Raw genomic sequence first — 14,660 nt, 5'->3', positions numbered from 1 at the left:
GGGTGATTGGCAATGTCAATCTCACAAAACATAGCAAGCCATTCAAGTTCCAACCATTCAGGAATCATAAATTCAAGTCTGGTTCAGCTTGATGGCTTCAATGGCTCAACCGAAAATGCACCTTCTGCCCATTCTCCTCTTGGTTTTACTTAGTATGGCAGGGGCAACTCCACCTGGTATTGCCAACCACCTGAGCCATGCAAGATGCAAGATCAAGAAATACAAGTACTGCTATAGCTTAGAGCATGTTTGCCCAAAGTTTTGCCCCAGTGGTGAATGCACAGTTGAATGTGTGTCGGAGCCTCAAGTCCTCCATCAGTCCCTGCTTCTCCCCCAGACGGTGATGACAACACTTCCACTCCTACAACACCACCGACTACTTACACTCCTCCATCGATACCTTTACCATCTCCTCCAACTCCACCAACTACTTATACTCCTCCAACAGAATCACAGAATCCTCCTCCATCCTCACCATCTCCTCCCACTCCAGTTCCATCAACTACTTACACTCCTCCATCAACATCTCCACCGTCTCCTCCAACAGAATCACAGAATCCTCCTCCATCACCACCATCTCCTCCCACTCCAACTCCACCAACTACTTACACTCCTCCATCTCCTCCAACAGAATCACAGAATCCTCCTGCATCCCCACCATCTCCCACTCAGTCACAGAATCCTCCTCCATATACCTCACCTAAGACCGTCAAATGCAAGAACGAAAACTACCCTCAATGTTATAACATGAAGCATATACGCCCAGCTCTTGCCCCGGTGGATGTGAGGTTGATTGCGTCACTTGCAAACCTGTTTGCAGTAAGTCTCAAATGCACCTCATTATTGCAAAGCTTAAATTATTTGTAGACATAAATGAAATGCTCTTTAGGACATTGCTTGGGTGTCAGTGTTCGTTTAAAACCCTGAGAATATTTTGAACAAATTTATAGAAATTTTTTTTATGCGTCATCATATATATATAACTCGACGATTCTTCTAACTCCTATGTTTGCTTTACGGTAGAGTGTGATAGGCCAGCAGCAGTGTGCCAGGACCCTTGATTCATAGGTGGCGACGGCATCACCTTCTACTTCCATGGCAAGACGGACCAAGACTTTTGCCTTGTTTCCGACTCCAACCTACACATCAATGCCCACTTCATTGGCAGGAGAAACCAAAACATGAAGAGGGACTTCACTTGGGTGCAGTCCATTGCAATCCTCTTCGACAAACACTATCTCTTCCTTGGTGCCCTGAAAACCTCTACATGGGATGACTCCATTGACGACCTCAGCCTCACTTTTGATGGAGAACCTGTTACTCTCCCTGAATCCGAAGGCGACAAGTGGCAATCTGCAAATGTGCCCAACGTCTCCATCACCAGAGCTAGTGACACCAATAACGTTATAGTTGAAGTTGAAGGGAACTTCAAGATCACAGCCAAGGTGGTGCCCATCACTGAGGAAGATTCCAGGATTCACAACTATGGCATAAAAAAAGATGACTGTTTTGCTCATCTTGATCTTGGATTCAAGTTCTACTCTTTGAGTGATGATGCGAACGGCGTGTTGGGACAAACTTATAAGCTTGGCTACGCAAGCCACCTAAACATTGGCGCAAAAATGCCAGTAATGGGAGGGGACAGAGATTTTCAGACTTCAAGCCTGTTTGCCCCAGACTGTGTTGTTTGCAAGAGATAGGCTTTTGGCTTTTCTTTATTAGTATGATAATTTGAATTGAATGATGATAATAATAAGAACGGGAACATAAACTACCGGGGAAGAGGAAAAACACAACCCCAATATATACCATATTACTACTACATTTCTTACTGCTAAGTATTTCGTTTTGTACAACTATTGTTCACTAATTGACATTGGATTTTAATAAAGAAACAGAGGATCAATTCTCTGCTGATATACATGTCTATTTATTTATAGTATATGTAGATGTCGTGCTAGTAGTACTGTCCAATTTGGCATGAAGCCAAAACTAAAATTATTGGGAAACACATTTAAATCATAACAAGTTAACTACTATTAACAGTAGGAGGATTTAGCAAGTAGCGTGTTAGCTAAGGAAGAAACGACGTCACTTGGTACTCAAGTGAGTGTAACAAGCCGACACGACAATCGACCAAAACCCCATTTTGGGTTTGTCAACTCTTCTGTTCCTCTTCGCTTACAGGTTCTATTTTAGGCTTTTTAGCTCCAGAGCCAAAAACCATTCAATCAAATTTCAGAAATGGAGGGAGTCTCCTACCAGCGATTCCCCAAGGTCAAAATCCGCGAACTGAAAGACGACTATGCAAAATTCGAGCTTCGCGACACCGACGCCTCCATGGCCAACGCCCTCCGTCGCGTCATGATTGCCGAGGTCCCCACCATCGCAATCGACCTCGTCGAAATTGAAGTCAACTCCTCCGTCCTTAACGACGAGTTCATTGCCCACCGCCTCGGCCTCATCCCTCTCACCAGCGAACGCGCCATGTCGATGCGATTCTCGCGTGACTGTGACGCATGCGACGGTGACGGCCAGTGCGAGTTCTGCTCCGTCGAGTTCCATCTTCGTGCCAAATGCATGACCGATCAAACCCTCGATGTTACCAGCAAGGATCTCTATAGTTCCGATCATACGGTTGTTCCCGTCGATTTCACCGATTCCGCTGGCTACGATTCCTCTGAGCAAAGGTGTTTAGGGTTTTTAGGGATAAATTTGTGAATTATTCGAAATGACAATTACATTAGGTTTTTTCTTTTGGTTAGAGACTTATAGAAAATTAAAATTTTTGTTTGGTTGCAGGGGGATTATCATTGTGAAGTTACGGCGAGGGCAAGAATTGAGGCTGAGGGCAATTGCGAGGAAAGGTATAGGGAAAGACCATGCGAAATGGTCACCGGCTGCGACTGTGACTTTCATGTATGAACCTGAGATTCATATCAATGAAGATATGATGGAAACCTTGACGCTTGAGGAGAAGCAAAGCTTTGTTGAGAGTAGTCCTACTAGAGTCTTTGATATTGATCCTAATACCCAACAGGTTCGCCTTTTCTTTCTTCGTCTTACATTAATTCTAGTAAAGAAATTGGTTGAGATTAAGTTTTGGTTTGTATGGCTATCAAACTAGGTCTAGATTGTTATAGAAATTGTTGGTTTTACTTAATTTCATCATTCCAATAGTATAATAAAATTACCGTCGACGCAATCAAGGTCCTTTAGAAGTTCCTTGTTTGCCTTATCTGGCAAATGTTTGTGTGTTTTGGTAGCCTGATATCTATCTTAAAATAGTTCCGAGCGTTGTGCCTTGACTTTTATGCATCATGAGGATATTGGTGGAAGTTGAGATTTACTTTACGGTTCTGGGTTGAGGTTTATCTCTTTCTACTAGGGCTGTTACTACTCTGTTTTATCTGATAGGCTAATTGGCTGAAGAAGTGAGCTGTCAAACTACATTGTGTTAGCCTTTCGGTTAAATGGGCCTACTCCTACTGTTACTGTGTTGAACATCATATTTTGTTGTTGTTGTTTTAGAATTCTTGGTTAATACAATATTGTAGTTAGTAACTATTATGCCAGTTATAGAGTTGAAGCATTTATGAAATAGATTGGCAGATTAGATGCTTATTTTGTTGTTATATTTTTTGTTGATGGCTATGCTCACTTGCTTCAGCTTCGAATGCTTTTGAATTTGTTGTTTCAATCCATATGTCACAACTCACAAGCCATCCTTTCGAGATTATTCTTTTGCCCTGCTGCTGCTGTTGTTACTACTATTATTTTTAACCATGATTTTTATTTTATTTGGAAAGCAGGTTGTGGTGGTTGATCCAGAGGCATATACCTACGATGATGAAGTGCTAAAGAAAGCTGAAGCTATGGGAAAGCCAGGCCTTGTGGAGATTTATGCAAAAGAAGACAGTTTCATTTTTACTGTTGAATCCACTGGTGCGATCAAAGCTTCTCAGTTGGTACTTAATGCTATAGAAGTCCTCAAACAGAAGCTGGATGCAGTTCGCCTGTCTGAGGATACTGTGGAAGCTGATGATCAATTTGGTGAACTTGGTGCTCATATGCGAGGAGGATGATCCACTTGTAAAAAAGCTGCTCATTGACATTTTTATGTTTTTGGAGAAGACATGTTTACATCTTACTAACTTCCTCTTTTTTTAGAATTCTTAAATATCTTTGGGTACAATTGACTACTTGTTTTCTTTGTGAAACTTGTCAGCAGATATGCTATCCATTTTAAACTTAAGCAGCTTGTGAAGCACGGACTGACAAATGATTTAGCTTGTACTATTACTTTGCTCAAACTACCAGCCGTTTTATTTGTGTTTCTGCTTTGTTTTATCTGTATGGTAGCATTTTACTTTTCACCTCAAGTGGCAGTTAAAAGTTTTATGTCAGGATAAAGTTTCACTTTTGGTATTTGTCAAATTGTCAACCAAGCTGAAAAATGATTACTACACTATTTTCATGTGACTGAAATTCATCCTTGTTAAGCATCTTTGCTTCAATCTGTAGTGGGCTTTAACTTGTCCGCTCTGATTTTATGTAAATTTTGACGAGCAAGTAAGTGTAGTTAAGTCATATGTAAGCTGCTTTTCATTATAGGCAATATGGATTATGTTATCAGTGCTTAACATATCTGTTAAAACTTATTGATCTTTCATCACAGTATAGATTCTGATTGATCCAATGTTTATGTTCAAGGTTGGCAACAGCTTATTTCCAGCAGGTTTAACATGAGATATTGATAGGTGCAATTGTTCACCTCTGCACCTTTTCCAGATCATCCAGAATTTTGCCATTACCGCCTGTTTGATTATTTTTAAGTTGGTGGGAGAGTTGTCTAGAGTGAATTGTATTAGACGCTATCTGTTGACATCCTGGCACAAAAAACTGCGAGTCGGGACCAAATGTTGCATTGAACTATTAACCTGGTCTAATGCACCTTTTTCTTTTGACTCAGCGATTCGCAATGGACACAGAAGTACTTACTCAGCTGTTCTTCTATAAGCTATTGCTAATGATTGCACCCCTGGATGTCTGTCTTGGGTGTTGTGGAGTTTTTCCGTTGGCAATGATGGCCATTTTTTCCTTTTTCTGGGCAAAATTTTCCATTTAATATCAAGGAACCCTGGTTTTTGCAGGAGCTGGGGTTCTATATCCGCCCCGTAAACCAACGAGGCCTAGCCCCAGTATCATGCGATGATGGGCCTTGATTGTATAAAACATAAATCGAGGTGTGGTTGGAGTTTGAATGATTTTCTGTCGACTGGTCCGTTTAGAATTGGATTGAGATCCCAACTTTGGCAGATCAGAGCCCAAAATTTGGGAATACAAATATTCATGTTGCTTTTGTTTTTCGTCGTACAAGGAGTAAATTGTGATATGTGCTGAACAGTTGATATATTATTAGTATATGCAATCTGTCAAGTACAGGCAAACGAATCCAGACCAGTGGATTTTTATATGATTAGATTAGAATTCCTGCAAGCTTGTAAAATCATTTAATCACGACAAACGACGGGCATGGTTTAAATGGTTTGGCGGAAATGAGAAAAGACCTGTGATATATCAGGGGGAGAAAGCTGTTTCCTCTGATGTTCTTTCCATCAAGTACATCACCAATAGAGACGATACCTATCACAAAGCAATGCCATGCTTCAATCACTCGAATTTCAATTTTCGACATCATCTGCTCATTAGTACATCATTATTCCTCCACTTATCAACTCGCAAGATGAAACTGGGACTGGGTTTTTTATTTTTTCTGGATAGAAGAGAAAAGCAGTGGCTCAATGCAGAGTCAAACCCAAGAGATTTTTACAACTCAAAAGATTGCATGGCCTTTCTTCAGCCAAAAACAGTAATTTTCATTACTTTCTTTGCCATTCAAATGTACTACGTTTCTGTGATTAATTCTTTATGCAGCACGGTTCATGCGTGTAGTCTACTTTACCATGAAAGTGTAAAGACAGTCACGGGTTCTACTTCTATTTGGTAAAACAAATGTGGTCCAGTTCTTCCCATTCTGCAAATATGGCATGGCCAAAGCCAGAGCTGCCTCTGATGGTAAAAATAATGGTGTCCAGAAATAAACCCACCAATCCACCATCTCACTGTCAAACATATATGTAGCTAGTTTTCTATCGAACAAAACAACGAGAAATGTGATGTCTCCATCGTCTCCCAACTCCATGGCTAACTCTTTGGATGCTTTTTTCATCAGTTGGCGGTAATTCTGTGTCATGTTGTGTTCGAGCTGCTTCCTTATTGTGCCTTCTTCTGGAGATATTGGGGGGGATCAAATTCTGTCTGTGAGCTTTTGTAACCTTGTTGGACATTTTAAAAATCGATTTTGTAGGGTTGTGGTCAGTTGGGATTTTGACATTCTAACTAATTTGAGTATTGTGGCAATGAACTACTAATAGATTGTGAGAGTGACAAACATGATGTTACTGCAAATTTATTGCAGCAAGGACAGCAAAGGACATAAGCATGAGTGAAAATGTCCTGTATATTTAACCTTACGGAAATTAGAGGTTTCTACACTTCTTACCATGAGCCAAGAGAGTTCATTGAACACCTGTTACTGCAGTTGTTACCATCCATAACCAACAGAGACACAGCTAAGTTGCTGGCCTCCCTATAATCCAGAATTGTTAATGAAAAAGGACCTAATTAATTTTTTGCTTGATTGTCACCTAATGGATGACTAGTGAGTACTGGGTCTTGGGGTGGAAGTTCTTTGAAATGCTTGTTTTTCCATGACAAGTTTTCATAATCTTTTGACTGTTCAAAAAAATTATCTTGTTGGAGACTAATTGCTTGAAAGCTTTAAATAGACTGGTTGGGCAATAGGATTCATGTCATTTACTTGAACTTTTTTACTACTCCAATTTGCTTGGTGCTTTGTTTGTCCTTTTGCTTAAGTTCTTGTTGGTAATTGGTCTGAATCTTTGTCTTCCTTACTGTCATTGAAATCCATGTTCGTGGTTCACCCAAAAGCATATCAACCAAAAAAGAGAGGGAGTGGGTCTAAATGTGATGAACATGTTTTACAGCAAAAGATGGCTTTTGGCGCTCACTTAAGAACCATATAGTACAAGACCCTATTTAAAATGTTGTAGCCCTCTTTGAAAATTTAACTGATTGGGGTTGGGTCACCCTTAGCCTGCCAAAAGATACTCGAATCTTTGTCTGAGAAGCAAACATGCTTGCTGGGGGACAGCCAAGTTTCAAAGTTTTTGGTACGTGGCTGACCCTGGAAGACATCAAAAACTCCAGTTGTCCTTTTCTCTGACCATGTAAAGGGACTCTTGAGGCCCAAAAGGCAACTCTACATGGCATAGCAATAAATTTTACCTCTTTTAAGAAGAAGGGAAAAGAGTGTAAATAAGAGAAGCATCACCTCTTTGTGTTTGCCATCCAAGGACCACCCATCCATAAACCATTACCATTATTTCTACATTGAATGCTGCTTGTCTCCACCTCTTCATTTTTCTTTTCTGTTTTTTGTTTTTCTAAAGTGCCTGGCCTCTGCTTCTCAGTTCTCCATTGATATATAGCTTTCTAAATATGAATTTTCTTTTGTATGTGTATAATACCTTTTCGACCTCATTGAAGGTTTCATTGAATAAGGTCCCCTCTTAGAGATCTTTTTGTTCAAGGTTTAATGGAGTTTGCATTATTCTCACGACATGGCTGTCCTAAGCTGGGTAACCAACAGAGTGGTCATTGAAACAAGTTGCGTCAGTTCATTTAGTATGTTAGCTAGGCTTGTTTACTAATCAGACAAGTCAAGTTCACCGATGAGCTGTTGCTCAGCTTTTATGAGTGATGCAATGTCCTATTGCGCAGAGTGTTCTTGGACTGTATTAAGAAGAGATGTAATCAATCAGGTTTAAAAAGGTGAAAAAACGTAGCCCCAAACTTTATCTGCTTTGAGGTCAAATTACAATTCGTGGCAGTAAAATCCCCACTTCTCAACATTATAAAGATATCAGTAAAAATTTTGTGAAGTACAAAATATGTCAGGTTATCCCTCATGCATTCTTATTCATTACCTCTAATGATTGAAACATCCATTAGATAATTTACCCTTCTCTTAGCGAGGACTTGGATTAATAATTCTAATTTCCCAACTGTAAAAAAAAAAAAGGGGTAATATTAGATGTCCCCCGCAATAATGAAGCAAACTTTGTACAAATTGAAGATAGGGTTACATGGCCTTCGGGGCGACCTGGTTTACGATTTTGGCATTTCATGGTGATAGTGACCACTGGCCATAACATTGGATGCCGATTGGGTGTAGCGTCCACATTAACTATTTAACAGAAGGGATGAAACCAGAAGGACTTGGCGCAATTATTTGGTTCACGTAATAGATGTGCAACGCAAGGCAAGTCGACAGTAGTTTGGGGCCTCCATTTCTGATTTTCTTTTGAGGGCCATGGCAACAGTGCTAAGCTGCATTTTTGCTCTTGAGGACTCCCCTCTGGTCCCCAGGGCCATGTATTTTTTTTTTTGAAAGTTAAACTGGGATTTCATTGGAATGCGAAGGGAAGAAATCGGTTTCCCTCAGCCCAAATACAAAAGACAACCGTATCAGCAAAAACACCAAATATTGGTTGGTATACTCACTTCCCGATCAGTATACCTTGCCAATATCTCCCCAGGGCCATGTATTTTAAAACTCTTATCCCTTTATATATATATATATATATATATATATATATATATATATATATATATATATATATATATATATATATATATATATATACTTCTTAAGTGTTGGAGACATAATCTACATGTTTGTTCACTACTTGGTAGACTTTTAGATTAAGGTCAGAGTTTGCCATTCCCTGGCAGAAAAAACATATATTTCTTCTCTGCATGTTACTTTGCAGCAGAACTTGACATTAAGCAAGAGCAAGGATTATTCAACTTTCTTGATAAAGAAGAAAACTCATTTTGATCTTCCATAATAGTCTCTTCAAAACTAACAACATGAGACTGTAATTAACTTTTGCACCCTACATGCTAAATCTGAACAAAAATTTACCAGGTTTAAAGTCATAGGTGAGAGTTACAAGTCTTACAGAAAGCAAACAAATAAGTCAGTCAAGAAAGGTTGATTCCCATGACTCACGTTGAATTTCATGTTTGTTGAAAACATTATTGGAAGGTTGGGATCATAACATTTTGGTAGTGGTTTCAGTCAAAAGGACCATAGATTGCCAAGTGCTATAGATGGAAGAAGCTATATAAAAGTAACCCCATCTATTTTTATTTTTTACTGCTGCTTCTACATCTTGCCATGTTATTTCCATTTTCTGTCCCAAAAAACGCAAAGGAAAGAAGAAAAGAAAGGAAACAACCCATGGCTGGGACAAGGACCCACAAGCCTCTATGGTCATCTCTTTTGTTGTCCTTTAAACTTTACAGCTGTAAGCAAGAAAAAGTAAATATGGTAGAAGGGCAAAAACCCAAAAAGAAATTGGAAACTACATGAGGAGGGTTTTGGTCCAAAATTTAGTCCAAGTTATTTAATACTACTAAGTGTAGGCCTAAATTAATGAAGCAATAAGAAGGAAAAGTGAGAGAGATAGGGAGAGAGAGACCAGGTCAAAAGTTTGTTTAAGATGAGCGAGCTAAAGCCTAAAAGCTCCCCCCAGCCATGATCATATTATTCTACAATTATTGGTGTGGGGACACACTGACCTCATGATCTTTTGGTTCTTGGGAGCAAGCTGTTTCCCTTTGAAAACACAACACATTCCTCTCTCTCATGAATCATGAGCACTTGCACGCATCTACTACAATCTACGCTCTACCAACCTTAAAGTAGAGAACAAGAAAAAAGGACCCCAAAGACAATCTCTCACAATATCAAAGATTTTGTCCCCCAAATTCAAAATTCCCCTTTTATCTCTTTTACCTTTTTATATGGGTGGGTGCCTCCGAACCTACACCCTCAACTTAGTTTTCCATAACTCTCTTCTTTGTTCAATCATTTTCTTTTCAAATCTTTATTATCATGACCAAGATTTTTCTCCCTTTTTTAGTTAGATTGGCGTTCCTTGTAAGATGGTTTCAATCACAATATTATGATTTTATATAGGATTGAAATTTCAATGTTAATAGCTAAACCGATAAACCATTACCAATTTACGTTTTTATCATATGGAATGGGACAAAGGACTAATTTGAGCAAATACTAGAATTACTCTTCGTACTCAAAATCATCTTTGAACTTTTTTACAATGGTGTTAAGATTATTATTATGCATTTAATGCCGACACCATCCCACATGGTGCTTTATAGAGGATATATATTCACATATATTAATCGAAGTAAGCATTCCATTTTCAGATAATTTAAGAAAAAAGAAGTGGCTGGATTGATCAACACAGAGAGACAGAGAGAGAGAGCAACCATTTTTCCAATCAAAAAGTGGATAAGCATGCTCTATTTTTATAGAGACTCAAAACGGCTTGAAAAGAAGCCTTAAATATTACCTTCCAACACGTGGAAAAAGTAAAAGAAATTAGATACTATATCTATTTTTTCTTTTTTAAACAAAAATAAATATATAAAGGAAAAAGAATTGCAAGGAGTATAAAGATTTGAGGCATGCTGAATTGGAGAATCCCCACTAAAATGCGCTCAGATTCATTGTGCTCAAATTAGCAAAAAGGAAAGGGGGTGGGGTGGGGAAGAAGAAGAAGAAGAAGAAGAATATTGAGAACTTTATGGTAAGGGGAAATACCAATAGGGGGAAGTAGTAGTACCTTTTGGTTTTAAGGGTGGAAAGGATAATGGTGGGTTAAATGGGAGTTAGTCTAATCTGATTAAGTAAGGATACAAAAAGGGCAGATTCCATCAAATAAAGTTAAGGAGGAAACATCCCATTTTGTTTTTTAAGTATAGACTCGGATTGGTAAAAGCATTTTGTGAGCATTCTTTTGCCTGTCCTTTCCTTTACTACTTTGCTATTTACATTTTCTTACATAAGCGCGTGCGCTTGCATTTCTTATTCATTCCAACCCTACGCAATCCCACTCAAGTTTCTTGAGCAGCCCCACTCACGCTCCAAGTAAGGCGCGTGGAGAGGGGAACTGGGGACACGATCTTACATTTATTTGCATTGCTTCTTGACTAGGCTAATGGACAAGAGAAAAGTGTGGAAAATCCAAGAGCAAGAGAGGGTGCGTTGTTTTCTTGCTGGGCCAAGGGCCAGGATTAGGTTTTTGAGATTTGAGAGAGAGAGAGAGAGAGGGAGGGGTGATGGTCACCTCTAGCTCTTGCAACGAGGTCAAACCTCCCAATGCAAAAGTCTCTCTCCCTAAAAACCAAACCCCAAAACCCCACTGGCCGACACCCTCTCTCTCCCCTCACATGCATGCATACAAACAAACAAAACCTTCTTCTCCGGTTTTTTCTTCCATAACCAAACACACTAGCGCATTTAAATATTATAAGATAAAACGAATGTGCCGGTCATTCGTGGCTACATGGGTCTCTCAAGCTAATGAGAGAGAGAGAGAGAGAGAGAGAGAGAGAGAGAGGAGAGTTTGACAGAAATAAATAAATAAATAAATCATCACAGATAAAACAAAATTGTGCTCTGAATTTATTTTTATATGGTGATAAGAGTAAAAATATTAAAATATAAATGTTTATATAAAAGTAATGCTTTGAAAAGACACTTGCAGATTGAAAAATAGAGGTGCCAAATGCCAAAGACATTCAAACACAGAGAAGCAGACTGCATACATTCTTCAATGCGCCCCTTTTTTCTTTCCCCTAATCCATTTTTCTCCCTATGTCTAGTTTGCCACCCGTCTCAACAACTCTCTGTGCCACCCCCCACCCCCCACCCCACCCCCCCTTCCTTAACTTTGCAATAAGACTCGGGGCATTCTTGGAATCGTAGAGATGGGAAGGCAAAGCAGATTTTTTTTCTTTTTCTTTTTTTTCTCTTCGGAACTTAAAAATACTTGATTTCTTGAACCAAAAAAGGGACATAAGCATAATAAATAATAGATCTTTTTTGGACACAGAAAGATTAAGAAGGGCTGCCAACGATGTCTACGAAGAATCGGTTGAGTGATGGCAAACGCATTCCTTGTTCTTGGGCTCTGCTCTTCTTAAAGGGTGGCTCTGGTGATGAGGAGACTGAGCCTGACGACCCCGCAGCCCAAGAATCGTTTGAGCAATCGCTGCTAAACGCAGCATCAATCACACCGCTGGGGCTGCTCGGAACCATCTCCAGCTTCCTCTTGTGAGGATGAGGATTACTGCTATATGCATTGTTTTGGGGTCTTGTTGATAGATCAAGAATGAGCTTGCAACAGTCATTTACTCTTTCCTGTTGCAAAGCAGTGGGACAATACATTAAATTAAAGATGTATTGTATAATTAATGTAGTCTATTCTTGCATATGAAGAGATAATGCATTAACTTAAAAAACATTTTCTAATAAAATTGTAACTAGTCTTATCAGGTACCTATAGTTAATAGTTAATCCTTAGTCACACCCTAAATTAAAAAGATGATGTACTACTACTCGTATATTTAATAACGTCCAAATAATTTGCTATTTATGGAATGTTTTTTTAACCACAATTTTGACATCAACAATGAGGAATACCCAAATTAACTACTTTATTAATGATTAAATACAAACCTTGCTTATTTTAAGAACACTGAGAAGTTGGTTTTGGTAGTCAATGGGATTGAAAGGCTCAACTTGGCCTATAACGTGCATCATTGTTGCAGTGGCCAATACAGAGGGAAGATAATGGACAGATCTTGAATCTACAAACACCCAAAAGAAAACATAATACCAAATGAGGAGAAAAAACACAAACGGGTATCTCTTTCGTTCTTTTCTTTTTTTTGTCCTTTGGTAACTACTCTCGAAGAAAATCTAAAGTTAATGTCATAGTGAACTTGGCAGAGCAATAATGGAATGCTTACCAGAGATTACACAGAGGAGGAGACGCTCACATCTCCTGAGAAACTCCCAATGGAGATGAGTCTTCAATCCAAGCCTCCTTATGATGTGATCAAGAAATGAAAGCGGGGTAACTGGATGCATCTTCCATTTCAGGGTGGAGAGAACCAAAAGCTCCATTCTTTGAATATTTTTGGCCTCAAAAAGATATTTTGCCTCCTCAACCTAAAACGAAAGCGAACATTAATACATGTTATTGACCCTCAAAATCAAGAAAGGATAAACAATTTAATTGAGCATATATATCAACATTGTTGTTCTGAGGCACATACCTGTAGGTCTAGAAGAAGAGGTACTTGTGTCTCTTCAACTTTTGCAGCCAAAGACAGACAAGTCACCGCCACAAGGTGGATCATCCAGGGCTTATCTCTTTGAAAATGAAATCTACTTAGGAACCTATCGAGATAGTTAATGGAAAGTACAGCCGTGAGAGTGGTGAATCCGTAGTAAGCATTGACTTTAAGCATCCACTCCACAGCCTCACGGCGAGCCACAGCGAGAGGCTCATCAGTTTCCACATTGTTGGGATTGAGATAAGCCGCCTGTTGCTGTTTTTCTTTAGAGAAGAGTGAAAGAAGCTCACCATCTTCCCAAAACATATCCTGCTCCAACAACAAAAGTGGAAAAAGAGAAGGGTTTCTGGCATTATTACAACTCCTGGAACTCATCTCTTGCTGTAAAACTTCACCTACATCATTTTCATCCTCTTCCTCTTCCCATTTCTCTTCTTCACAGTAGAGAGCATCTAGCAAGAAAGAAGGGTGGTTCTGTTCTTGTTGCTGTTGTGAGTATTGCTGTTCATGTTGTTGTATAGCCATCTTCTTCCAGTAAGAAGAAGAGGGTTTTCGGTCCACCTAGCTGATCATTATACAAAAGAAAACATCCATAAAGAAAAGCTGGTTGAGAGTTCCATATCTCTCAGCTATATCTATCTGCCTTTTCCCTAGGGTAAGTGCTAATAAGAAGTGTAGAGTTGGCTAATGGCTATAGATGGACATAGAGAAAGAGTAAAAAGGGGCAGAGAGGAAGAAAGAAAAAGGAAGAGAGGCTGATTTTTATCAGAATGGGTTTCACGCTTGTCCTTTTGTTTTTTCAATAAAATATTTGTACGCTAGTGTATTGTGTGTGATGGGTATATATATATATATATTTTGGGTTTTGGAAAATCTTTTCTTTCTTTTCTTTTTTTGGTGCTTTCGGTGTGTTTCGTTGGCGGGCAGAAAATGTAACGGCACACACACCAAGCCCGACCCCATGAAAACTACTTCTTATTCCTACCAAAATAAAGATGCACTCTGCTTTACCATAGATCCTTGGGGGTGAGTGGCAACCAAAACAAATGGAAGAAAGAAAGAGAGAGAGAGCTAGAGCTTTTCCATTGTAATTTCATATTTTCTACTGCCTTTTGTGGGTCACACTCATGTTCCAGGACGAGGCAATTCTACCTTGAATTAAAGTCAGACAATTTTGAGTCGACAATGCTTCATGCATGTCTCTTGAAGATGCCAAAATCAATTTAGACTTGGGTAAATGATCACTAGTTTCAATTACATAAAAGAAAAAAAGGGTAAACGTGTTTGATTATTGATAGAATATACAACGTCGTAGTAGAATATTCTGGATTTAATGA

General features: G+C 39.1%; 2 protein-coding genes and 1 pseudogene across 2 annotated transcripts; 2 read left to right on the top strand and 1 right to left on the bottom strand.

Moving 5' to 3' along the window:
• Positions 1–91: 91 nt before the first annotated feature.
• On the top strand, positions 92–1,830 carry LOC18607989 (uncharacterized; annotated as a pseudogene).
• A 316-nt stretch (positions 1,831–2,146) lies between these two features.
• On the top strand, positions 2,147–4,336 carry LOC18607988 (DNA-directed RNA polymerases II, IV and V subunit 3). The gene is made up of 3 exons (XM_007042440.3): positions 2,147–2,690; positions 2,803–3,040; positions 3,813–4,336. The coding sequence occupies exons 1-3, from the start codon at positions 2,245–2,247 to the stop codon at positions 4,083–4,085; spliced, it is 957 nt and encodes a 318-aa protein (XP_007042502.1). The 5' UTR covers positions 2,147–2,244; the 3' UTR covers positions 4,086–4,336.
• A 7,489-nt stretch (positions 4,337–11,825) lies between these two features.
• CYCD3;1 (CYCLIN D3;1) lies at positions 11,826–14,131 on the bottom strand. Its single transcript, XM_007042436.3, has 4 exons — positions 13,303–14,131; positions 12,994–13,195; positions 12,701–12,831; positions 11,826–12,382 (listed from the first exon to the last, which is right to left on the bottom strand). The coding sequence occupies exons 1-4, from the start codon at positions 13,846–13,848 to the stop codon at positions 12,080–12,082; spliced, it is 1,182 nt and encodes a 393-aa protein (XP_007042498.3). The 5' UTR covers positions 13,849–14,131; the 3' UTR covers positions 11,826–12,079.
• Between the last annotated feature and the right edge of the window lie 529 nt (positions 14,132–14,660).

Source organism: Theobroma cacao, chromosome 2, assembly GCF_053813885.1.
Source record: "Theobroma cacao isolate CCN51 chromosome 2, ASM5381388v1, whole genome shotgun sequence".
Lineage (NCBI taxonomy): Eukaryota > Viridiplantae > Streptophyta > Magnoliopsida > Malvales > Malvaceae > Theobroma > Theobroma cacao.
Note: the sequence above shows the minus strand (reverse complement) of the source record. Positions and strands in the feature narration are given on the sequence as shown.